We start from the raw sequence: 26,677 nt of genomic DNA, 5'->3' as shown, positions 1-26,677 counted from the left end.
TTATTTTACCTGGTATCGTTTGGGTTTGGTTCATGTAGTTCTTATCGGATCCGGGTCTGGTTTCTTTTATAGTAGACCCGATTAGACCCGAGTTTGGACCCGATACCATACCCATAAATCTGGTCCAAGTCTGGTTCCACCTGGGTTTGAACCAAACGCGACCTGTTGACACCCCTAATTCTCGTACTTCTTGAGGTACTACTATTTCTTTTCATGTATATCCAAAATATGGTGGTATATATACATATATTTATATGTAAATATTTCTCAATTCTCATCATAGTTTGACTCAATAGTTACCGGAAGCTTCTTAGATAGGTAGGAAGCTCGCTTCAAAAGCACGATACTCCTCACTTCTGAAACTTGATGAGAACCTCGATTCCCCCACGCTTCTTCTATGCTTTCCACACACTTCATCTATTCTTCTTATATGTTCTCTTACTCAACTTTTCTTGTTTTTTATGTGTTTTCTCTCACCCTTCTCACTCAGTTTCATGTGCGTTCTCTAATTTGGTAGTCATCATTTTTAGATTTTGTTAAAAATTTAATTCTTACACTAAAAAAACATGAAATTTAATATTTATCACTTTTATTTTAGTTTTTATTTGTGTTTCATTTTGATTCCTGTTCAATTCTTATATTTCTTTTTTATTCCTCGCTTCCCGCTTTCTATACATTTTAAAATGCATCGCTTCTCGCTTCCGCTTCCCGTATCATTTCTCGCTTCCGCTTCCTAGTCTGGTTTGATTGCTATTTCTTGTATTTCTAGAAAATGCTAGTAAATGTGTTCTTATATTTCTTGGGAAACTATCACTGCTATTTCTTGAACTTCCATAAAGAGGGTGGAATTAGATCCCAACCTTTTCCAGCCTCATTGGTGGTTCTCTAAGTTATATGGTTGAAACCTGGAAAATGCAGGGAAAATCCGATCTTTTCTAAGAATTTCTAGGGCCCAAGGATGTCTAGGTGTTTGTTGATTATTTTTTGAGGAACAAGTAACCATATTCATCATCATCTGTCCTTGTTGGGCATGATACATTTGGAAAATGCCTACGTGATAGGGGTCTACTTTTGTCATTCTTTATGCCTTTGACCATTCTTGTACATAAAAGTGCATATGGTTTTTGTGAATATACCCATTCGTAAAGTGAATAGAACAAGGAATGGGGCAAGTCATAACCTCATCCTCTTTTTGCTCTCATGCCTTTTCCTCTCTTCTTCCTGTTCTTGTTCTGCTTCTCTCTTTTCTTCTCTGTCCTATTTCTCTTTGATTTCTTGACTTAAGACAGCAAGGAACTATCAAAGTGGAGCATAGGAATGAAGAACAGAATGCACTAACCTTTTCCTTTGATTTTTAATTCTCATGTGGGAACAGGGAGAACACTAGATTTTCTCAAAAAGTTTAGAAGGGAAAAATATATGTATTGGAATTGCAAAATAGTCTTCGATGGTCCATGGTCTTGCTGTCTGTGTCCAATGCCTTGCCCACTTTCTATGGATAGGGAAAGAGGTGTAGACAATAAAAAGGAAGAATATGATCGTGCTGTATATGGATTGGCTTATGACCAACAAAAAGAGGAAAGATCTGTTATATGCCCAAGGTTGTGGTATTTATTTCCCCTTTGCATATCTACCGAGTGTGTCTTTCATTGTTTGTCCCATTTCCTTGTCTGGTTATTGGTTACAAACTTGATGAATTGGCATTGAACTTGTTATAAGATATTTCAAGTGGTGCTAGTTGTTTTCCTTTTCTGGTTATGAATTTTCTCTGCCTATGATATCATGCAGGAAGGGGAACATCTTGTTCGTGTTGGACAAGACACACGCCTGAATTATAGGGTCCTGGACATGCGCACTCCTGCGAATCAAGGGATTTTCCGTGTTCAATGTCAAGTTGAAAATGTAAATGCATTGTATTCTTTGTTTCACTTTTTGGTGCATATATGGTTTGGGATTAATCTTGCTGATTGTGTTGTTATGGTAACTTGTCTGTGGGTTTAAACTTTCTAATCTAAGAAAGGGTTGAGCATTGTGGAGATATGAGTTTAACTATTAGGTTGCCATGTCTTGTCATTTGTTTAGGTTGTAAAGAGTGTCTTCATGATTATTAAGTTCTAAAATTTTTCCCACTGTTGGCTAACAAGTATTGCCTTATTGATTATTCATTGGTGGTTGTTTCCTGCTGTATTGGATAGATTTAGGCTGATACCTGATGGCATTCATTGTTACTTTTATACTGCTGTTTATTATGACTGATTATTGATTGTTGGCAGCACAATGGCAATTCCAATCACTACATTTTTTTTCATTTTATATTTATTTGATGGCATGTTGTCTGCTTGATCACCCTTTAAAGTAGTAGTACTTTTGCATTTCAATTGCCTTACTGTCATCTTCATTTGACACCTCCTGGGGTAGTAGTGCTTAATTTCTTCTTATGTCTATTCAGAGTACACTTTTTCACAACATACCACAATGCATTTGGTTGACAAGTTGCAGTTAGAAGTATGTCTTGTTTTGCACATTTTCCATTGAGAATATTGGTTGAATTTTATAATTGGGTGCCCTGATGGAATATGTTGAATTTTATAAATGATGTCATGTCAATATATGTTCAGTTTAAATATGAATGTGTTTAGGTATTGGCTACATTAGAGAAAATGTTCACAACATGACAGTTGTCTAGTGTATGTCATACATTATTAGGAACCCATATGTGTGTGTTTGGGAAAGCGGGGGGGGGGGGGTCATCCTTGTATGTGTGTGTGTATTGCTTAACGAATTGCGTTGTTTTCTAAAATCTACTTTTTGTTAATCCTATTTATGCCCGTAATTCTCTCTCTCTCTCTCCCCTGGCTCACACACATATGCAGAATCGATTTATTTTCAAATATCTACTTTTCGTTAAACCTAACTGATCATACCTGAACCCGTTAACCCATATGGGTCTATATCCATGTGCATGTGCACATGCACACACACACAGGTTTGCATGCATTTTATATGTATGTTTGTGTTTATTTGAGTTAAAGGGCATGAACGTTATTGCAAGGTTTTAAAACCCGTGACTCGGAACTCGACTCGTTCTTTATTGACTCGTGACTCGGCGGGTCAACTCGGTGACTCGGACCGGGTTTTGTTAACTTTTGATTTTAAAAGAAAAACAATATATAATTTGTCTGAAACCATGTTTTTGAGTAAACATAGTCTCCAAATGTCTGTAAGAATATAAAAAAACTGCAAAGAGCTATAGAGGTTTGCTTGAATAATTGAATTTGATATCTATACAAGCACTTTGACTAATTCATGACTTGAATTAGAGGATTTGGTCACCATGAGTTCAGTCTGCTACTACCTAAGGTTCCTAAAATGGCCAATCATATATGCTAGCTTGTTTTAAAAGTTTTAATTCCCTCTCTAACAAATCCATAAATGTAAAACAGGGATATATGTGCATATTGAAAGTTTACAGAATGCCCAATATCAACATAAATAAGCAATTTTCTCATGTATAAAACTATGCAGGAAATATATTAATGGCACAACTATAAAAAGACTATTAATATTTGAATATGTACAATGCTTGTTCACATAACAAATGGATGATGAAACCTAAATGTGACTTCCCATAGGCACAATTGACCCGCCATATATAGTGAGAATCATTTCTTTAAAATATTTTGCTAGAATAAGTTGATAACACAGGGTGAACAGTAGTTCGAACAACATGGCGATTTTATTCTATGGATTTAAATGCTTTTTTATCTTTAAATGATTTTTATTTTCTTTTTTATACAAAATCTGGGGGTAATAATTATATATTTCGAAACTGTAATTTGAAACTCAAAAAACAAATTTCAAACATCCCAAAACTCGCCCGAGTCACGCCGAGTCAAGCCGAGTCAGGCCGAGTCAAGCCGAGTCAAGCCGAGTCAAGCCGAGTCAAGCCCGAGTTTTGGCAAACCGAGTTTGCCTTGCCGAGTTGACTCGCTGGAGGGCCGAGCCGAGCCGAGCCAACGAGTTGACTCGGCGAGTTTTAAAACACTGCGTTATTGCACATTGTTTTTTTTTTTTATGTTGATTCAATCACCAAAGGCTTGATTTTAGCAATTACAAAATGTCCTGTATAATTCATTTATTATTTGAGTATTTTAAGAATGAAATGGGTAGACAGTTGGGAAGTATTTTGTAGGCAGGATTGTGTCATTCCATTTTACTAGTTATTTTATTATCCTTCAGAAATTGTATTTATATCTATTCACTTTGATGTGAATTAGTAAGATAATGATCAGACCATACTAAACTCTGGTATGTATTAATATAACTTCTGATGGTTGGATCTTTCCAAACCCAAAGCATGTGCATGATGTGGTATCATGTGTGTGCATTCACATGTATGTATATGTTAGTGTGGAAACAGGGCAAAAATGAACAGATAATTCATCAAGGTTATTGTACACTTCTGAAGATGAAGAATCATTTTTTGTGGTTCTTTGCCTGTACAGGACATGGGCATTCTTGTCCTTTCCAACCAAGAGAAATTATCTTCTGAATTAAGTAATAATAAAATTGCGCCTTATGTGCCAAGTCATGTCATAATATCTCTGTCCACATCCTCGTTCGTAATGGACCCTAATTGATGTGCCACTGTCTAAAACTGATATTTTTTCCTCTTTCATTTGCAAGATGTATTCATTTTTTAACAAATTATTTTGTCTCTTTTGCAGTTATTCAGGGTGTTTTTGTTGTCTGAAGGTTTTGTTGGAATTCATACTCCCAAGTTGATAGCAGGTGCAAGCGAGGGTGGATCTTCTGTTTTCAAGTTGGACTACAAAGGGCAACCAGCGTGCTTAGCACAGTCACCTCAGCTGCACAAGCAGATGGCAATTTGTGGCAATTTTGGACGTGTTTTTGAGGTTGGTCCTGTTTTTAGGGCAGAGGATTCCTTTACACATAGGCATCTATGTGAATTTACTGGACTTGATGTTGAAATGGAAATCAAGGAACATTATTTTGAGGTATGAGTAGTTCTTTTTGGGATTTAAGTGTTCTAAATTGTTGATATTTCTTCCTTTTGATCTTGGTGAAGGATTTGAGTTTTTTGCTTCATGCAGGTGATAGACATTGTAGATCGGTTGTTTGTGTATGTTTTTGACGGATTGAATGAGAAATGTAAAAAAGAGCTTGATGCCATCAAGAATCAGTATCCATTTGAACCTCTTAAGGTTGCTATTTTTTTTCTCACGAGAAAAATTTATAGTATGCCATGATTATTTAATTAAATTTTCTTGTTCTATCTTAAATTCTTAATTAACACACTGATCATCCTATTACTAATGGACTTGGAAAACTGGTTATTGATGTTACATATTGCAGTACTTGCGGAAATCCTTAAGGCTGACTTTCCAAGAAGGTGTCCAAATGCTCAAGGTACACAGAAATAAGCTAAATCCGTTTCCTAGCCTTGTTTTGTCTTTTGTCCATGTGTGGTTTCAGCCAGAGTTACCGGAAGTGCCTAAGTAAAGGGGGAAGCACGCTTCCCCGAAGCGCGTTTCGGAAGCGCGAAACGCCGCGCTTCCGAAGCGTGAGGGGAAGCGTCCCCCTTTTTTGGGAAGCGCGCTTCCCTTTTATGGGAAGCACATTTCCCTTTTATGGGAAACACACTTCCTATTTATGGGAAGCGCGCTTCCCCCCACGCTTCTCCACGCTTCCCCCACGCTTCCCCCTCGCTTCCCCATTTTTTTCATTTTTTTCGCTTCCCCCTCTCTTCCGGTTCGCTTCTTAGGTCGCTTCCGGTTCGCTTCCTAGGTCGCTTCCGAGACGGTTCGGAATTTTCTTCTAAGTGGTCCCACGCTTCCCCGCTTCCTAAATTTTTGAAAGTGCCTCGCTTCCCGCTTCCCGCTCCCGCTTCCCACTTCCCGCTCCCGCTTCCCGCTCCCGCTTCCTCGACTGGTAACTCTGGTTTCAGCCAACTTGGACAATATGGCTGATGTAGCTGTTGCTAATTTTTGTTGTTTGGAATTCATCCTTTATGTATGAATAACAACTAAGATAGGGCATGAATCATCTTGTTTTGTTTAGTTTGGTTGCAATGTTACAATGAGTTCACCTTGTTACCTGGCCTTTGCGTTGTTGACAATCAAAAGTTTACAGTGAAAATATAAAAGTAAAAGATAGCCATGCATATCTCACAGGAAACTGAAAAAGGATCCCTGTGCTTCGATGAGCGTTCTGCAGAAGTCTGTGACCAATATATAAAAGATCTGCTCCAGTATAGCTCATAAAATGCTGAACCAACTTCATCATCTATGTTAACCATTCAATAAAACTTGTTCTATTTACTCTTTTCACTTGTAATCATAAATATCCTCATTGCTTTATGTTAGCCAAATTTCAAGTGAGTATATATGCACCCGTTTCTGTTTTTGGCACCTACATTGTTAAGTGCCTATTGTCAATTCTTTTGAGTTGATCAACTTGATTCATGGTGCAAATAAGGGTTTTCAATTTTCATGAATGCCATTTCAAGCAATTAATGCTATTATAGTCTAGGTTAGGCCTTCCATCCTTTAAAAGTATCCTATTGCTTCTGCAAATTTCTAGTACATTTGCCAACTCCTAAGCAGCTACAACCATATTGTTCAAGGTTATTTTAGTTTGACATTTAATTGTAAAGCTGCATTTTTTAGTTATTATGATATGTTTGGGGTTTTGTAGTTTGGAATTGAATTGCAAAGGTGTAGGAAATCACTGAACTGAAAGTGGCAGAAAGATTTTGCACCAATTACAATTGCCAACTTCAATAAACCTAAAGTATGACCCAGTTATCACATCAGCTATGGTTGCAAACTTTGACAGGCCTGAAGTACAAAAAATAATCTCCTGCTGTATTCTCCTTCCAGGATCTAATGCATCCATTAAAATTGCGAGCTTCAATAAACCTAAAGTTTGTCCCAGTTATCATTTTGGCTACGATTACAAACTCTTTCCTGCTCAAAAGCCCACTCGATAGCATATGGAAAGGGCTGTGCTCCAACGAGAACTTATAACCAGGGTCCGACAAACTGGAAAAACAGCTATTGAGGAATGGACCCTGAGTTAAAATATGGTTATATATATATCAGGGGTATTTTGGTCATTTCCTCTGCTGTAATAGGTACTGCCTACTAGAGGCTGTTTTCTATTTTTTATTTTCTGTTTTTCACTCAATATGACTGTTGGGGCCAGTGTTGTGAAAAACATTGAGGCGTAGCAAGGCGCTCCACCAAAAACCGAGGCGAGGCGTAAAGCGTAAGCCTCAATTTTTTTTGAAAACTTTACAAAAATTATAAAAAATATCTAAAAATACAAATAAATAAAGAAATGCTTTATTGATGAAATAACAACCAATAATAAATAGAAAATCTCAAATAAGTACTAAAAAATATGAGATTAACATATAAAATAACTAAAAACTAATTACATAATTGGAAAATATATGAGATTAACAAAAAAAAGTTAAAATATACTAAGAAACTGATTACATATCTGAAATAACTGGAAAATACATGAGATTAACCTACAAAACTTAAAATATATGAGATTATTCTAAAAAATATGCGATTAACATATAAAAGTAACTAAAAAAATGATTACATAACTGGAAAATATATGAGATTAACCAACAAAAGATAAAATATACTAAGAAACTGATTACATAACTAAAAAATATATGAGATTAACCAACAAAAGTTAAAATATATGAGATTAACATATAAAAGTAACTAAAAAACTGATTACATAACTGGAAAATATATGAGATTAACCAACAAAAGTTAAAATATACTAAGAAACCGATTACATAACTGAAAAATATATGAGATTAACCAACAAAAATTAAAATATATGAGATTAACATATAAAAGTAACTAAAAAATTGATTACATAACTGAAAAATATATGAGATTAACCAACAAAAGTTAAAATATACTAAGAAACCGATTACATAACTGAAAAATATATGAGATTAACCAACAAAAGTTAAAATATATGCTATGTCACATGAGTGCGGGGATCCGGCACTTCCAAAAAACCTGGGTGCGGGGGTGCGGCAGGGGCAAAAATGTAATATATATATATATATATATATATATATATATATATATATATATATATATATATATATATATATATACCGTAGGTTCCCTCGGCGCGGGTCGGGGTCCAGTTATCGACCCAGCCTGCTGCGTTCTGCTGACTGTCATGTTTCAATCATGTCTGAAATTCCCTGGTCTTCACGAAAAAAAAATATTAGCAAAGGTTTGATGTGGTTTGTTGGAGAGAGTCTTTACGGGGCCTACGGCTCTACTGCCACGTCACTGCCTAGGGTTCTTCAAATTTCATTTTATATACAGTTGCACACGGATGACAGCTAAAAGAAATTTATTGGATTTGACATGTGGAAAAGAGAGGTCTACACAAGGCTACAACATCTCGTCAGGAGAAAAGTGAATACTAATAGCCACCAAGGCTACCACCATCATTATCATTTATTATGGAGAGAGAAAATCCTTGACGAAGAAGGATTTGGATCGTTGAAGCCTTGAAGGCTAAAGACTTTAAAAGGCTCTTGAGTTTTGGTTTTAATTTTTGAGGAAGATAGATCATCATTTCCAAGTTAACAGTGTGTTTTCCAACACTGCGAATTAATTGTTTGGAGGTAGGAATAGCATGGGAATCTGGGATGTCAACAAAGCTCGTGAGATGTTGTGGACACAAGTGCCCCTTTATAAAAATAGAGCAACATCAAGCAGCTGTCAGCACATTTTTTTTTTAAAAATTCCGCAGCCCATTTCGTAGGGCAATTTTTAAAAAAAAATCCAAAAAGGGACCGAAATGACCTTGGGTGCGGTCAACGAACCCAGGATCGGGTTGACCGCACTCGGTGCCGCACCCGCACCCGAACCCGCGTCAAGTCGCGTTGACGCGGGTGCGGCACCCTGCTAGCCGAATCCCTGTGACATAGAATATATGAGATTAACATATAAAAGTTATTAAAAAACTGATTACATAACTGGAAAATATATGAGACTAACCAACAAAAGTTAAAATATACTAAAAAACTGATTACATAACTGAAATAACTGAAAAATATACGAGATTAACCAACAAAAGTTAAAATATAGTAATATACTACGAAACTGATTGCATAACTGAAATAACTGGAAATACATGAGATTAAAGTTTTCTCGACATAAATCTCACAGAATTTAACATTGACTATAGGAATTTTCTCAACCAAAAATCTCAGCAGTAATTTATGTTATATCAGGGATTTCTCAACAAAAAATCTCAACAGAAATATACTTTAAACAATAGAGACTTTTCAAGGAAAATCCCAACAGAAACACACGTTGACACTAGAGATTTTCTCAACCGAAATCCCAGCAACAATCATGTTAACCATAGGGATTTTATATCCACAGAAATTCCAGCAGAGATACACTTTATCGATAATGAATTTTTCAACAGAAATTCTAGCAACATAACGTTAATGGCAAACATCTATATATTGTGTTATGATTAAAACCAACACCCACAAATAAAATAAAGATAAAACTACTATATATATACATATTCAGTTTTACAAAGGACATCAAGCTGCTGAAATCAAAACTAGCATTAACGCTGGGTTTTTGACAAGCCATCCAAACTGTATGAAAAAGAAAAATACAAACATCATTAGCACTAAGATGTTGGGTTTTATGAAAAGAAATTGCAACTGAATAAGAATCAAGATGTTGTAAATGTAACATTTACGTTAATATGCTAGGATTTATAAAATAAATAATAAAAAAAATTCAACTGCAAATAGTTCAAGCTGTTGAAATCAAAATCATCGTCAACTACTGGGTTCATAAGAAATAATTCAAACTACTGTAAATCAAAATCAATGTCAGTTGTTGGGCTCTATGAAAAGAAATTAATTCCAATGGAGCATGATAGATTCCCTACTCATAAACGAAGCAGCCAACATTTCATTTACAAGAACAGTACCAATAATTACTCATAAAAACTAAAGAAATGCAAATCCCTAGGGGCCATAACCAGTTTCAAGAAGATTATGCCTCAGAAATCTTGTTGTTAATTTTTTTTTGCACCTCAGGCTTGCACCTTGAGGCACAGAGGGCCGCGCCTCAAAGCGAGGCACACATTTTGCGCCTCAAGATGCGTTTTTGATAACATTGGTTGGGGCAGTCCAACTAGATGAGCTGACAGTGGACTGTTCCCAACAGTCATATTTATGACTGTTGGAGGCAGTCCGACAGCTAGTTGGACTACCTCCCCTTGTTGTTTCTTGGCTCTATAAATAGGGTCATTCTCTCTGTTGTAATGTATGCTTGTCTAAACATTTTGTGAATTAATACAATCATATTTTTTACTTTTGGCTCTCTTGTGAAGTGTTATTGTGTATCTCCTTTGTGGGAGTGTATTTGTTCTATTAGTGACCACTTTGTATTTGTGATTTCTTGTTGCCTTTAGTGACCATTTGCTGTAATTTTGCAGCTTTTTTTATTTCATTTCATGGTATCAGAGCCTTGGGCATTAATTTGATTTTTTTGAATTAAGCTTCTTTCTTGGTGGTGATCATCCTCTTCCTCCTAGAAGACTTATCTCCTTGAACGTGAACATGGGTGAAATAGAGTTTTGCGTCATCTCCTTTAAGCTTAATGAGAACTATTTGATGTGGTCAACCACCATGGAAAACCACATAAAAGGGAAGAAGTTACGAGGTTTTATTAGTGGATCCACTTCCGAACCTCAATTGACACTAACAAGGAAAGGAGATCAAGTGAAAGCCGTCTCTGTTGAAGAAAAGGAGCAAGCTTTGAAAGATTATCAAGATAAGTTAGAGGACTGGGAATCGACAATTGCTTAAATTCTTTCATGGTTTATGAATATCATGAAACTCAAAATTGTTAGAATCTCCTCTTGTACCTGTATTGAGAAAAGAGAGAGAGAACAAAAGAAAAAGAGGGAAGCAGGGGCGATCGTGACCTAAAACTCATATTAATATGCATAAGTATACAGTGTGGGTCCGGGTCTGGTATAATATCCAGACCCGGAATGAAATATAACAATACAAAGTTGTACATAAGAGCTTATTCAGGTGGACTCGGGTATGGTATGATATCCAGACCCAAAACACACTTTATCACCCCCCCTCAAGTTGATCATGGTTCTGAACCATGAACAACTTGCCTTTAAGCGTCCAAAAACGATCTTTTGTCAAGCCCTTGGTAAAAATGTCCGCAACTTGTCTTTCAGTGTGAACAAATTCAGGCTCAATCTCTTTTTCTTCAACCTTTTGTCTCACAAAATGTTGATCGATCTCAATATGCTTAGCGCGACTGTGGTGTACTGGATTGAATGACATATTGAGAGCACTTTGATTGTCACACAACAAGGTAGACAGAGAGATCGTTTCTCCCACTTCAGTTAGTAAGTGCCTGACCCATGTGACTTCGACAGTAGCAGCAGCCATGGATCTATACTCAACTTCAGTGCTTGATCTAGCAACAACCTTTTGTTTTCTACTACTCCAAGACACTTGATTGATTGAATAAACAATATCAGGTCGAGTAAAAGTGAGATACTGTAACATTCCTATTAGACTGCGGTACCTGGTGGGGTCTTCATACATGTCTCCATCATGAGCACTTAATTTTTGGTGGAGCACACTTGGAGTGGCTAAAGGTTTGCAGTCTTTCATACCTCCCTTGCTGAGAACATCTATCGAATACCTGTGCTGAGTGAGAGTCAAGCTGTGAGCCTGACTATCGACTTTTACGCCAAGAAAATAGCGCAAGGCTTCGAGATCTTTCATTTTGAACCTCTGACCTAATAGATTTTTTACTTCTTTGATCTGATCTTCAGAGTTTCCTGTGATAACTATATCATCAACATAAATTAACAATAGAGTGATAACATTCTGACTTCTAAAAATGAATAATGAGTGATCCAATAGGGAGCGTGAGAATCCATGTTTCTGAATCTCAAGGGAGAAGCTGTCAAACCAAGAGCGAGATGCTTGTTTTAGGCCATAGATAGCTCTTTTTAGCCTGCACACATGTGTTTTACAGTTTTGCTCTTGATATTCAGGGGGTTGTTCCATATAGACTTCCTCCTTCAAATGCCCATGCAAAAATGCATTTTTTACATAAAGTTGACTCAGCTTCCATCCATGTTCAACGGCCAAGGAAAGAATAGTTCGAATCGTTCCCATTCTCACCACTGGACCGAATGTCTCATCATAGTCTTGTCCTGCTTCTTAAGTGAATCCTTTTGCAACCAGTCTCGCCTTGTATCGTTCAATGGTTCCATCTGGTTTATACTTTATTTTGAAGACCCATTTGCATCCAACAACATTTTTGTCAAGTGGTCTGGGAACGATTTCCCAAGTGCCACATTCATGTAAGGCTTGCATTTCTTTATTCATGGCTTCTACCCATTTGGTAGAAGTGGCTGCTTGATAGTACATAATAGGTTCATCTTTCTTATTGAGGGTAGTTAGAAAAAGCTGAAAATCCAAGGAGAAGTTGTTATAGCTGACCCACCTATCAATAGGATGTCGTATTCGATTTGATTTTCTGACCTCAAGAGTATAAGAGGAAGTAGGATCGGCTGCTGAGTCATGATTTAGATGGCTTGATGTTGTCGTTCTCTGTCTAGAATAGAAAATGCCCTTATATCTGCCCGGTACGGATGACAGTACGTCTTCCTCATTCTGGGATCCCGATGTCCCAGTGTTCTCAAACATTTCTTCTTCTTGCTGCACACAATCTGGAGGACAAACTTCATTGGAACAAGCAAAAAGTTCTGAATTCAGCCAATGATAGTAAACTTGAGTTGTGTTAGAGGACATATCCGTTGTGCCATCTCTGAGATCAAAATTTTGCTTATTAAAGACAACATTCCTTGAGATTCTGATGCGCCTAGTGATTGGATCATAACACTTATATCCTTTGTAGTCATCAACGTATCCCACAAATCTACACTTCCGAGCCTTATCCTGAAACTTGTTTCTCAGGGACTGATCAATGTGCACATAATAAAAACATCCGAAGACACGCAAATCATGGTAACTGGGGTGAGTTCCAAAAAGATAGTAATAAGGAGACTTATTTTCCAGAACAACCATAGGCAGTCTATTTATCACATGTACGACAGAATGAAAAGCTTTTGTCCATAGGTTGATGGGAAGATTACTGTCATGAAGCATACTTATGACACTTTCAACAATATGCCTATGTTTTCGCTCAGCAATCCCATTTTGTTGAGGGTTGTGTGGACAAGACACCCTTCTTCCTATTCCATTATTTTGAAGAAAAAAAATAAAATCACGAGATGAGAACTTCCCACCTCCATCACATTGGAAAAATTGGATGGACTCATAGAATTGATTTTTTACTAAGGAAAGAAAATTTTGAAACAAAGGGAAAACATCCTACTTGTTTCTTTTGAAATATATCCAAGTGTATCGAGAATAGCTATCAACAAAGATTATTTAATATCTGCTCTCAGATCCAGAGACAAGTGGGGTGGGTCCCCATACATCAGAACAAATTATCTCAAAAGGTTTTGAAGCTCTCTTATCAACGGAATGAAAAGACAATACATTGACTTTTGCATAAAAAACAACTGGAACACTTCTGACTTTTCTCATCTCCATTGAGACTTTCTTTTGGAATGAGATTATTAGAGACAAGTTTCTCAATAAAATGACTCCCACAATGTCCTAATCGACTATGCCATAAGAAAGACTTATTACATTCAGAAATACAAAAAACATTTGTAGAAGAGAAGGAATACGAATCTAATGAAGACTTTGAATCCTGATGGGCAAGGCAGACAGAATGACATGGAGCTGGAGCTTCTTCAAAGACATACATATTGCTTCGTCTCTTTCCTTCAACCAATGTTTCCCTCGTGCGTAGGTCCTTGACTTGCACAGTGAAGGGAGTGAATTCAACCGAAGCATGATTATCATCAATAAGTTTGGAAACAGAGACAATATTTTTTTTGATGTTGAGAGCATGAAGAACATCAGAAAGTTCAAGAGTAGAATGTGACATGGGAATGACAGTTTTTCCAACATGAGACACTGGATGGTGGGATCCATCGCCAGTGACAATCTTACTTTTGCCAAAATAAAGAATAGGATTAGAAAGTTTACCGGCATCGCCTGTCACGTGAGTTGCTGCCCCTGAGTCGACAAACCAAGTGCCTTCATCATTCTGCTTCAATTTAAATTATGACAAGGCGGATATCAGTAGATCTTTAATCTCTCCACTGTCTTTGATATTGGTGGACTTTCTTTTGGTTTCTATATGTGGAGCCTTTCCTTTATATTCTTGATTGTGCCAACAATTCGCCTTGATATGCCCCTTTTTGTTACAAAGGAAGCAAGTGGGGATGGATCTTTGTCCCTGTGCATGAGTCAACATATTTGGAGTGTGTAGTAAACCACGTCCTCCGTGTCCACTTCGCCATTTCCCCCCTCGTCCTCGCCCTCGACTGTAAGTCACTCCTGTGGCAAAAACTTTATGGGAATTTGTATGAACATGGGTTTCTTCAGATAAACCCTTCAGAGTCATTTCATACTAGATTAATTTAGCTCGTAACTCATCAAAAGTAGGAAGGGCAGGCAGACACAATAGTGAAGTGACGATCATATTGTAGTCAGATGCCAATCCACTCAGAGTTTGTTGCACCATATCACTATCACTTACTGCACATCCTATAACATCCTATAACTGCAAGCTGGTCTGTGATAGTTTTCATCTTGTTCAGATATTCCATGATAGTCATAGAATCTTTTCTCAACGATTGAAATTCCCTCTTGAGAAAAACCATCCTTGCTTGTGAAACCTGTGAATACGTCTGAACCAATCTCTCCCAGAGTTGCAGGGTTGTACAATTGTCAGGGATAGCAACAAGAACCTCTTGAGACAAGGTAAAAGTGATGTATGCAACTACTGATTGATCTTTCCTTTTTCAGTTGAGGTATTCTGCATTTTTGACATACACAATTGAACTCACTCCTTTATCATCTTTCTCTTCTCTCGTGACAAATTCTAGTGGGACTGGACTGGTTCCATCCAGGTGACCTAAGAGACCTTGGCTTCTTATAAAAGAAATGATTTGTCTCTTCCAAATCAAGAAGTTTGAGGTATTCAACTTTTCAGAAACGAGTTGATTGAGAAAACTTGAAGAAAGACTCGATTGAAAAGAAAAAGAATCCATTGAGAAAGAAGATTTAACAAGAGTGCTCACAAAGTGCTCAACCTTTTTTTTTTTCTCGAGAAACCCTTAAAACTGGAGATCGTAGACTATGCGATTCAAAAGCGGATCAAACATGAGCTTTTCCTTACACTCTTGCAAGATTTGAGATTAACGTGATGAAAATCCTTTTCACACGTTGAAGAGAGTATTGATTTAGATGTATTTTCAGGCAAAAGTAGTGGATTCCAACTGTGACAGCAAGAGGACTGCAGGGGGTGCACTTGAAAGGAAAATGAGAATAAAAAAAAATTACTCAGCAAAACGAACACCGAGAAGGGCTTGATATCTAGATCTGATGAGAAAATTGCGTCAGATCTGGATATGCAGAGTATATGCGTAGATGAGATTGAGCAAAAAGGAAGGAGACAGATCTGGTGGGGCAATAGAGTGGGTCGTTTCTGTGTTTCACGTGAATCGATTTCAGCGATTCACGTGAAACAGAGTTACCCCTTTTTTGACGCACAGTATTTGCGTGAACTGGATTGGAGACAGATCTGGTGGGGCAATAGAGTGGGTCGTTTCTGTGTTTCACGTGAATCAATTTCAACGATTCACGTGAAACAAAGTTACCCCCCTTTTTTTGATACACAGAATTTGCGTGAACTGGATTCACGTAAATCACAGACCCACGTGAGACGTGAATACACCAAAAAAATTCAGAAAAGAGATGAAGGTATGAGAGATAAAAGGAAGAAGAAGAAAGAAATCAAGAAGAGTAGAAGACAAGAGACGAAGGACCTCAAACCTCTGGCCGTCACACCTTTCGGAAGCCTCTTCAGCCCTTAGATGGATCTCGGCTCTGATACCATGTTAGAATCTCCTCTGGTACCTGTATTGAGAAAAGAGAGAGAGAACATAAGAAAAAGAGGGAAGCAGGGGCTGCGGCTGTCACGATTTCTGTAAAGAAATCGTGACCTAAAACTCATATTAATATGCATAAGTGTACAGTATGGGTCCGGGTCTGGTATAATATCCAGACCCGGAATGAAATATATCAATACAGAGTTGTACATAAGAGCTTATTCAGGTGGACTCAGGTTTGGTATAATATCCAGCCCCAAAACACACTTTATCAAAAATTGCCACCAACATTATCAAATTCAAAAAAGCATGTGAGACATGAGTCTTGCTCAATAGTACATTCATTCAAAGAGATATGGCTGGTCTATACTTTTTCCAAGAAAAGCTACGTACTATCAAACAAAGAGATAAAAATGTTAGAGACTACTATGGTCTCTTATCTCCTATATGGGATGAACTAGGCATGCTTGAACCCAAGTGAGAAGGACCCACAATAGAAATGAGACAAACAACTTGAAAGATAAAACCTTTTCTCTTTCTTGTATGTAAGGGTGGGCATCGGGCCAGCCTGGCCCGGTCGGACCAGCTAATAGACCGGGCCGGCCCGTTTACTAATGGGCTGGGTTTTGGCCTGGTTCTTAATGGGCCCGAGTTTGAAGAGAAGCCCATGGCCCAGTCCATTGGCCCAATGGGCCAATGTGAAGCAGGTTGGGGTCCAGCCCAACTCGATTTGTTCCAATCTTAAAATGCATAAATGCTTGACTGAAGTTATGGGTTAATGAGAGAATAGCAAGTTTCCATGCAACTAATTCCTAATTAGGTAAATAGTAATAATTAACAAATAGCAAGTTCCTATGCAACCAATTAGCTTAATAACAATAGTTAACCAATTAAATTTTTTATATTATTAAAAAAATTAACAAATAACTCAGACCCATCGGGGCGACCTGAGCCCGACCCACATATATAACAGGTCGGGTTTCAGCTCGGTACCTAACGAGCCCATGCCTAAAATCATGGCACAAACCGGACCCATGGCGGGTTGGGTTGGCTTGGCCCATCGGGTTGCCGGGTCGGTTGCCCAACCCTACTTGTATAACCTTAGGCAGCCAGTTGCCCGCCCTTACTTGTATGACCTTAGACCAAAATTTGATCAAGTACGATCATCTCTTCTGCCTAGAACTCCTCCTCCTGTAAGTGAAGCTCTTGGCGAAGTATGTCAAGAGGAGACAAGACTTGGCTTGCACAAGTTAAATAAAGAGGTTTTTGCCGTTTCAAGGTTCGAGAACCATGTGAGAATGTATAGACCTAACTTTGAGAAAAAAATGAGATTTTGAGAAAAATTATAATGGATGAAGGAAAATAATTTTTGTCACTTTTGTAATGAACTGGGGCACATAAGATCAGAATGCCTTAAACTCAAAAAAGAAGGTAGTTGCAGTAAGTGAAGAAACTCCCAAACGAGAAGAGACAAGCAAAAGAGGAAGTGACATTAAAGACTTCTCCATTGCTAAACTTATGGAGGCTATTCAACAATATCTAAAAGCTATTGTTGAATTCGCTTCCAGTGTTGTCGTGTCTATATCTTCTCTTTTAGGCAAGACTTTTTGGATTTTGAATTCGCGATCTTCATTTCATATGACATCTAATGAATCCCTACTTTTCGATTGCACTAATTATTATTTTTCATGTGTGTCCACTGCCGATGAAACCTCTCTTGATGTTTAAAGTTCAGGAAATTTAAAAACCATTTCAAAAGATTCCAAAGAATTTTTCGTTCCAAGTGTTAGTCGTCATTCTAAAACTTAAACCTTTTCTCAGTTTCTCAAATTTTCAATTATGGATGTAAGGTCTTCTTCTCATCTAAGGCTTGTTGGGTGCATGATCTCCCGTTAAAAAAGCTCATTGAGCAAGACCATAGGAAAGGAGATCTTTATTATATAGACTCTTTATGTCTTTTTAAAGACACTTTTTGTAACTATGTCAAAGAAAATGATTTAGATCTTTGGCACAAAATATTAGGACAACCAAGTATATCAAAATTATCTCTTTTTTCGTTTTTGAAAAAATATTGTAAGGAAAAAAAATTTACTTGTAATGATTGTATACTTGGTAAAATAAAAATGTTCCCTTTTGGATCTAGAACGTCTTTGTCTAATGAATCATTTGAATTAGTGCATTTTGTTCTATGGGGTCTGGCTCCCGTTATGTCAAAAGTTAGATTCTCATATTATGTTACTTTTACATATGACTATAGTAGACACTTGGATTTACTTTCTTAGATTCAAATCTGATGTATTCTCATCTATGTAACAGGGATTCGGCTAGCAGGGTGCCGCACCCGCGTCGACGCGACTAGACGCGGGTGCGGTCAACCCAACCCTGGGTGCGTTGACCGCACCTAGGGTCATTTTGGTCCATTTTTTTTTGGATTTAAAAAAAAAATTGCCCTATGAAATGGATTGCGGAATTTTAAAAAAAAATCTTGGGGGGGGGGCACTGCTCCCCTATAACCCTCCGCCAGGGGCGGCCCCCCTGGACCCGCGCCGGGGGGAGCCCCCGGACCCCCCTTCCTGCAAGGGCAAAAACAATGCATCAGGCTCTACAACTCATCACTTCCATCTTTGGGGACAACCATATAAGATAAAAAAATGGTAAAAAGCAAGTTGGGCACACACATTCAGATATACATCTAAAAAAAATCAATGCCTCTGCAAACATAAAACAAAAGGCTTCTCATGAAGAGGGATCAGTCTAGAAAGTTAATAAGTGTGTTGACTTTCATAGCCATCTGCAGGTGTTAACACATGACCATAAAATACACCCTTGAAGTTTAAAAATGACTTGGCGGTTCCATGCATTAATGGACACCAGTAGCTATTTTTGCAATTTTGTGTAAAAATAAGTTACACACTTATTAGCTGTGCATTCAAAATGCACAATTATTAATATGTTTTCCTAATAAAAATTACTAAAATGTCCATAATTGTGACAATTAATACACCTAATCACCATATCAATTTTTAAATTTGTTAGGGGCATAAAATTGTGGTGAACGTGCTAACATGCATAAATGTCATGGACCTTAACAACTACCATACATATACACTATACATGATATATATATATATATATATATAAACAACAACTACGCCTTCATCCCAAAACAATTGGGGTCGGCGATATGAACCAACAAAGAAAATCATTATGGGTCTTCCACATGAATCCTTCTCCTCCATTCATTTCTATCCAATGCCATGTCCTCGGTGAGGTTATATATATATATATATATTTACATTTTTGCCCCTGCCGCACCCCCGCACCCGGGTTTTTTGGAAGTGCCGAATCCCCGCACCCGCACCCGCACCCGCACCCGCACCCATGTGACATAGATTCTCATGCTTTAAAAAGTTTCATAACCTTGTTAAAAACCAATTTAAGACCATTATCAAAACCTTCTGCTCTGATTTAGGGGGAGAATTCCTCTCAAATGAATTTTAAAACTATTTGGCATTGTACACCAAATCTTGTCCTAGAACCCCTCAATAAAATGGAGTTGCCAAATGAAATCATCGTCTTATTATTGAAACTAGAACCTTGCTTATTTCAAAAGAAGTTCTGAAAAATTTTTGGGCCAAAGCCACTCTCACTGCAGTGTATTTAATAAGCAGAATGCCTTTTCAAATTTTAGAAAATAAATCTTCAATTGAAAAACTTTTTAAAGTTAACTCATACTTGGAGAGATTAAGGGCTTTTGGATACAAGTGTTTTCTTTTTGAGAAAACATGACAAACTCTCCCCCAAAGCTATTGAATGTGTGTTTCTTGGATATGCCGATAATAAAAAGGGCTATCGGTGTTATGACTTAAAGAATGATAAGCTTTATGTTTATTGAAATGTCACTTTTCTTGAAAATAAAAAAAGATTTTATATTCAAGATTCTAAGGATGAATCCGAATGCTTTCTTGTTTGATTTATTGCCTAATCAAAATAATAATGTTGAAATTGATGCTTCTTGTGAGCATGTTGATGATGTTTATGACAATGTGGAGTTGCACAATGATCAAAGTGTGGTAGAAAACCTACTCATGAAATTTTACATTATACTAAACGAAATGATGGGGAGCATCCATGTGCACTTGATAAATATAGTCAAATACTTGAAATAGAGGAACCTATTCTTAGGAGAACTCAACATCCCTCTAGAGCCCTAAATAGGTTTGTGTCCTATGAATCCTTTTCTCCCAATTATAGGGTGTATCTTTTAGCTATTCATTCACATCATCAGCCATTATTCTGTAGGGAAGCTGTAGACATAAAAGAGTAGGCCAATGCTATGTACTTAGAATTAGAAGCATTGCATAAAGTCAATACTTGGGAAGTCCAACATATCCTTAAATAAAAAAAAGATTATATGTTGTAGGTGGGTTTTTAAAATTAAAATAAAAAGTAATGAATCATTAGAAAGATACAAAGCTAGGTTAGTTGCGAAAGGGTATTCCCAGGAATATGATATAGATTATGAGGAGACCTTTGCCCAGTAAATTAGATGTTAAGAATGTCTTTCTAAATGATAACTTAAATGAAGAAGTCTACATGGATCTTTTTTCTGGTCTAAGTATTGAGAGAAGTATGGTTACATGAGCTTAAACAAGCCCTTAAAGCTTGGTATGATCGGTTATGTAGAGTTATGTTAGATTTTGGTTTTAAATCATGTTATACTGATACTTCTTTTTTGTAAGATCTACAGGTTCTACGCTCGTTATTTACGTTGATACTCTATCAGTGAGAGTGGTAAGAAAGGTGTTGAAAAAGTTAAATTTATGCTCAAGAATTTTTTTGATATGAATGACATTGGTTTCTTGAAATATTTCTTAGGTATTGAAGTAGCTTATTTGCTACGAGAGTACATCTTATCCTAGATAAAGGTTGCAATTGATATAGTTGAATGTTCAGGAATCACTTGTGAAAAACACGTTGATACTTTATAAGTGATCAATGCCAAAATGAGAGTTGAATATGGAGTCTTGTTGGATAATCCAACTCCTTATTGGATCACTAATAAATTTGTCTATCATTAGACTAGATATTGTACCTGCAGTGCATACTGCAAGTTAATTTTAGCATGCACCAACTTCAGTCTACATAAGTGTTGTGTTGAGAATAATACGATACATTGAACATACCATATCTAAAGGGTTATTATTATCTTTTTTTTCATCATTAAATCTTATTGCATATAGTGACTCTGACTGGTGAGGAGATCCCAATAAATGACACTCAATTACGAGTTTTTGTGTGTTCTTAGGTGATTCTCTTATATCCTGAAGATGCAAAAAGCAACAGAAGATATCGATGTTCTCTCCACTGAAGCTTAATACAGGGCGATGACTACAACAACAACCGAGGTCGTGTGATTGAGGTCTTTGGTTACATATATGTGATTAGATATCTCAGTGTCGTATATATAGCCAACAATCATACATTTCATGAACGAACGAAGCACATTGAGAAGGATTGCCGCTACGTTCGGGAAGAACACTTGAAAGGGACCATGGATTTACCATATGTACTATCTGGATTTCAGATTGCTGATTTCTTCAACAAATTCCTTAACCGTGTTTTCTTATTCTTCTTAACAAACTTTTAGTGATCACACCGCAAGTTTGAGGGAAAGTGTTAAAATGTGATTATATATATGTATATGTATATCAGGGGTATTTTGGTCATTTTCTCTACTATAATAGGGACAGCCTAATAGAGGCTGTTTTTCTATTTTTTTATTTTTTATTTTCTGTTTTTCAGATTGTTGGGGCAGTCCAACTAGATGTGGGACTGCCTCCAACAGTCATATCCCACATCTAGTTGGACTGTCTCCCTTTGTTGTTGCTTGGCTCTATAAATAGGGTCACTCTCTATTATAATGTATTCTTGTCTAAGCATTTTGTGAATTAATACAATCATTTTCTTTTTAGTTTTGGCTCTCTAACAGTTGTGTATCTCCTTTGTGAGATTGTATTTGGTCAATTAGTGACCACTTTGTGTTTGTGATTTCTTGTAGCCCTTGGTAGCCATCTATTGTAGTTTTGCTTATTTCATTTCACCCTGCCCATGGAAAGCGTAACCGGCATGCCTCAAAGATGGAGCAACTTCCCGTCTTTCCACTTACCCTAGGCCCTCAAGCTCCTCCACCATCTCTGTGAAGTCTGGAAGGCTATTTTCTACTGTCAAGTAGAGCCCGAGGAACTTGACTCTACCTCTTGCATGCGCTCTAATCACATTGGCGCTGGGAGGTCTGTCAGTCCACCCTGTATTTCCACTGCACCTCTGGCGCATAGAGCCCCTCTTCCATTAATAGGTACTCCTTCAGATAACCTAAAGTACAAACAATAACCTCCTGCTGTGTTCTCCTTCCGGGATCTAACGCAAACTGCCTGCGTCTTGGCAGGCATCTTGTTAGGCACCTTGTAACATAGTCAAACTGCCTGTGTCTTGGCAGCTAGGATGGACTTATGAGGTCATTGACGATGAGTTGCAAAGGGCAATAACTGCTTGGTGTAGAAGGATATCATAATTCTGTATTTGGTCACTGCAGATAAACAGTAGAACGTTTACAGATGTCTAAGCTTAAAATATAACTACTAATTTGCTTATTCATGTAAAAAACATTGTTTATTAACTGTATGAAATTGGGGTTTTACACTCAGAATGCGGGTGTTGAAGTTGATCCTCTGGGTGATCTAAATACTGAATCAGAAAGAAAATTGGGCCAGCTTGTGCGGGAGAAGTAGGTGTACTTTCTCTATTTATTTTTGCTTTTGTTGCACTTTTTTAATTTGTTTTGAACTGCAGACCTGTTATCTGACTAGATATAGATGAATATCAGGTATGACACCGACTTTTATATACTTCAGCGATATCCTTTGGCAGTGAGGCCATTCTATACCATGCCTTGTTATGGTGACCCAAATTACAGCAATTCATTTGACGTCTTTATTAGAGGTAAGCATTCTAATATTTTGTCGTCTGAAATTTTCTGGCAGGCATGAATACTTGGTTGAAATGACTGTACTCAAAGTTTTGCACTTTATGTTTGCCTTTTTTAATTAGAGTTTTTTTACATTTTTTGGCAGCATCATACTGCATTTTTGTACTTTATCCTCATCTATTATCCATAATGCCAGTACACGTCTAGCTGAGTACAGTTCTTTTCTGGTCTAATGGCTTGCTTGTCTAAGGTCCAAAACAGGAGAGAAATGTTATGGAAAATGCTAGACAGTCATGAATGATAGACAAAGTAATTGACTGTAATTCACACACACACATGTAAAACAAAACCTTGTGCCTTGTGTGATCATGCAAAACTGAAAGGGCTAATTGCTGATAAGATTTTATACGTAGAATATGTATAGCTGCCATAGAGGAGGAATTTCTGTTGGATTGGATAAAGCTTCTCTTTTGTTACTGTCAGGCATGAAAGTCAAGAACTCTGAATTGGTTTAGTTAACCGTTATCAATAAGTGTTTACATCAGCAAACTGATACCTAATATGATAATAGTTTAGAGATGACCCAAATTTTTAATTCTAAATTATTCTGAAACACTTTATCTTGTTTTAGTTGGACGAATATTTTAACCATGAAATATAGACTTTGTGTTTGGGTGTAAAAACATTTTGAAAATTCCATGTTCCTTGATTCTTAATCTAAAGTGTCAAATGAAACACATAAAACTGAAATGTTTTATAACTTTCATGCATATTTGAAGGTTAAAAGCTAAAAGTCTTCCTTGTTATGACGTGAAGCCCCATATGAAAGTGGAAGGCTTGAATACTGCTATTTTTTTATAGAGCTTTGCTATAAATTCATAAAGATGCCCTCTAGTGTTCTGCTTACCAAGTTGATGTGATGTCATGAGTTTGAAACCCATGGGGGCGTCCTTTGCCACAAGTTCAATGCTGGGTGTACTCCCCGGTGGGCATGGGAGATCTCAAGCGTTTTATCACCCAGAGGCCTGCCAATGTGCGGTCAGTGATGGGGGGCTTTCCCCTTGGCTTAGCAAAAAAAAAACCATGAAGATTCTCTAGAGAAATGGATATAAAATAAGAGAATTTGGGAAAAGTAGCAATTATTGCCGTTCATTTGTTGAGTTTCAGACGAATCAAACTTTTCTTGTGTATTTGACAATCACGGATGTCAAGGACAGACTCTGGTTGGTCCAGTTAAGTCAATAAATTTATGCCTAATGTATAAATGGTTCTACTAATGTTAAAACTCTTGTTCCAACTGAACTACAATACGTTGTAATGTTTTGTGAAGGAATCTTTGTACCAGAGTAATATGGACTTTGTATTAGGTAAATTGTTTGGTGGTTGTATGTGAACAATGGGGACCAAAACTTTGGAAAATTCTGAGTTCGTCGATTCCTGCTAATTTATCAATCACAAAAATGAAATAAGGCTAAAAACTTAAGTCTTCCCCTGATATGGTATTAAGCCTCGTTTGGATGTAGAAGGCTTGAATGCTGCTGAAATGTTCGTCTGATTGAGCTTTTAGTATTTTGTTACATTCATGATGCTCTAGATAAGTGAAGAGATTTTGGGACATAAAACATTTATGAGTTCATAATTTGGGAAATGTAAAAGAATTAGGATACATGTCTGGTTTCCTATGCATTTATGAGTTCATAATTTGGGAAATGTAAAAGAATTAGGATACATGTCTGGTTTCCTATGCATCATCATCTACTATATGAAGTCCATTCCTGCCTGCTGTATGCTGAGATTTTGTTGGAACCCTTGCTCAATTCTAGCTGTCATTATGATTCTTTGAGATGATTGGGAATATGCATTTCTTCAGCGCCTTAACTGTGGAAACATGAGCCAGTCATCACCTATGTCACATAGATGCAGGTGCGTCGATGTGGCACTTTAAAAAAACTTGGGTGCAGGGGTGCGGGAGGGTATATATATATATAATTATATATATATATATATATATATATATATATATATATATATATATATATATATATATATATATAGTTTTTTACAGTTAACAGCAGTAACACTATTTTTTAACAGTATTTTTTTTCGAGTCCAGATTTGGACATTTATGATCCTGGGTGCGGTCAACGCACCCAGGGTCGGCTTGACCGCACCAGGTGCCGCATCCGCACCCGCACCCGAGTCGCATTGCATTGGTGCGGGTGCGGCACTCTGTTGGCCGAATCCCTGTGACATAGGTCATCACTAGTGAGCTCATGTCCGTGTGTAGGTCATTTTCAATTTCCACCTAGAATGAGGATGCCTCTTTTGAGGTGGTGAAATTGTTCATCTTGAAAGTTTGGGTAGGTATTTTTCATTTGCTTCACAGAAGTTTGGTTGGAAAGACATACTTCGAAAGGTCTTTTTTTTTTCATTTGACTTAATCATGGAGCATCAGAATTGCCACTCTTTCTTACTCACCTTGCTGTTCCTTTAAGGCGAGGAAATCATTTCTGGAGCGCAGCGTGTACATGTGCCAGAGTTCTTGATCTCTCGTGCAGAAGCATGTGGTATTGATGTAAAGACTATATCAACATATATTGATGCCTTCCGGTAAGAAAAACTACTGGTACCTTTAATTGTTCATTTTCTTTTCCTGATTGATGGAGAAAGCTTTATGTTGTGGAATAGAATGTTCTAGGGTCAAATAAGGTAGCTGGATGGTTAGGTTGGACTATCATAACTGAAGGGTCTTGGGTTTGAAATCCAACCCCAGCTTGCCTATCAGACAAAGGGGTGGGGGGATTGTTGGGGTGGATTTTTTTTTCGTGCTGTGAATTTCAGAAAAAAGTGTTTGTTATGATTGGTGATGATAAGTATATGAGCTGTTGGAATTGCAGGTATGGTGCACCTCCTCACGGAGGATTTGGAGTGGGCTTGGAACGGGTTGTCATGCTTTTCTGTGGATTGAATAACATTCGCAAAACCTCGCTTTTCCCACGTGATCCCCAGAGGCTTGTCCCTTGATCCTTTCAGCACAAGTGATCCAGACTTGTTAAGACTTCAGATTTTGATTCTCATGTTTTTATTTATTGATCTGAATGATCCGACCCTGCAAAGCCACTGTTTCTGTATTAGTCACATGTTCCTAGGTCTTTCCTTATATATATAATAATACTAATAATAATAAAATATAATATAATATTTGGTGCTATTGAAGGCACGAAACTATTGAGTATAAATCACCTTTTCTCTCACATTTTGAGTTATTTTTTTAGACGAAACCTTATGGATGTGATTTACAAGGTTTGATTGATAAAAATTGAGTTTTAACTCGAGATTGTGATGTCTAAGCAGGTTTTTTTATGGGCTTCAAGAGAATCAGTGGCCCACAATGCTCTAAAAGTTCATGACCAGAAGTATCATATATTTAAATCTAAAACAACACAATCCAAGGTTTGATCATTAGCAAACAAATCATGTTAATACATCTGTGGTCAGGTTGAATCGATAAAGCTTAAACCTAGATTTCGAGCTCAACAGTTCTATCTCTTCAATAGCACCAAC

At 37.2% G+C, this 26,677-nt stretch overlaps 1 protein-coding gene across 1 annotated transcript in view; it reads left to right on the top strand.

Annotated features, from left to right (window-relative positions):
* LOC149843301 (aspartate--tRNA ligase 1, cytoplasmic-like) overlaps positions 1-26,352 on the top strand; it is a 40,392-nt gene extending 14,040 nt beyond the window's left edge. Inside the window, exons 3-10 of the mRNA XM_089999710.1 lie at positions 1,789-1,902; positions 4,728-5,018; positions 5,115-5,225; positions 5,377-5,430; positions 22,833-22,912; positions 23,012-23,127; positions 25,609-25,723; positions 26,011-26,352. Of these exons, the coding sequence (XP_089855836.1) occupies positions 1,789-1,902; positions 4,728-5,018; positions 5,115-5,225; positions 5,377-5,430; positions 22,833-22,912; positions 23,012-23,127; positions 25,609-25,723; positions 26,011-26,137 (1,008 nt within the window). The 3' untranslated portion in view covers positions 26,138-26,352. The remainder of the gene's footprint in view (positions 1-1,788; positions 1,903-4,727; positions 5,019-5,114; positions 5,226-5,376; positions 5,431-22,832; positions 22,913-23,011; positions 23,128-25,608; positions 25,724-26,010) is intronic.
* The last annotated feature ends 325 nt before the right edge of the window (positions 26,353-26,677 follow it).

Source organism: Nuphar pumila, chromosome 3 (genome assembly GCF_984573655.1).
Source record: "Nuphar pumila chromosome 3, dmNupPumi1.hap1.1, whole genome shotgun sequence".
Lineage (NCBI taxonomy): Eukaryota > Viridiplantae > Streptophyta > Magnoliopsida > Nymphaeales > Nymphaeaceae > Nuphar > Nuphar pumila.
Note: the sequence above shows the minus strand (reverse complement) of the source record. Positions and strands in the feature narration are given on the sequence as shown.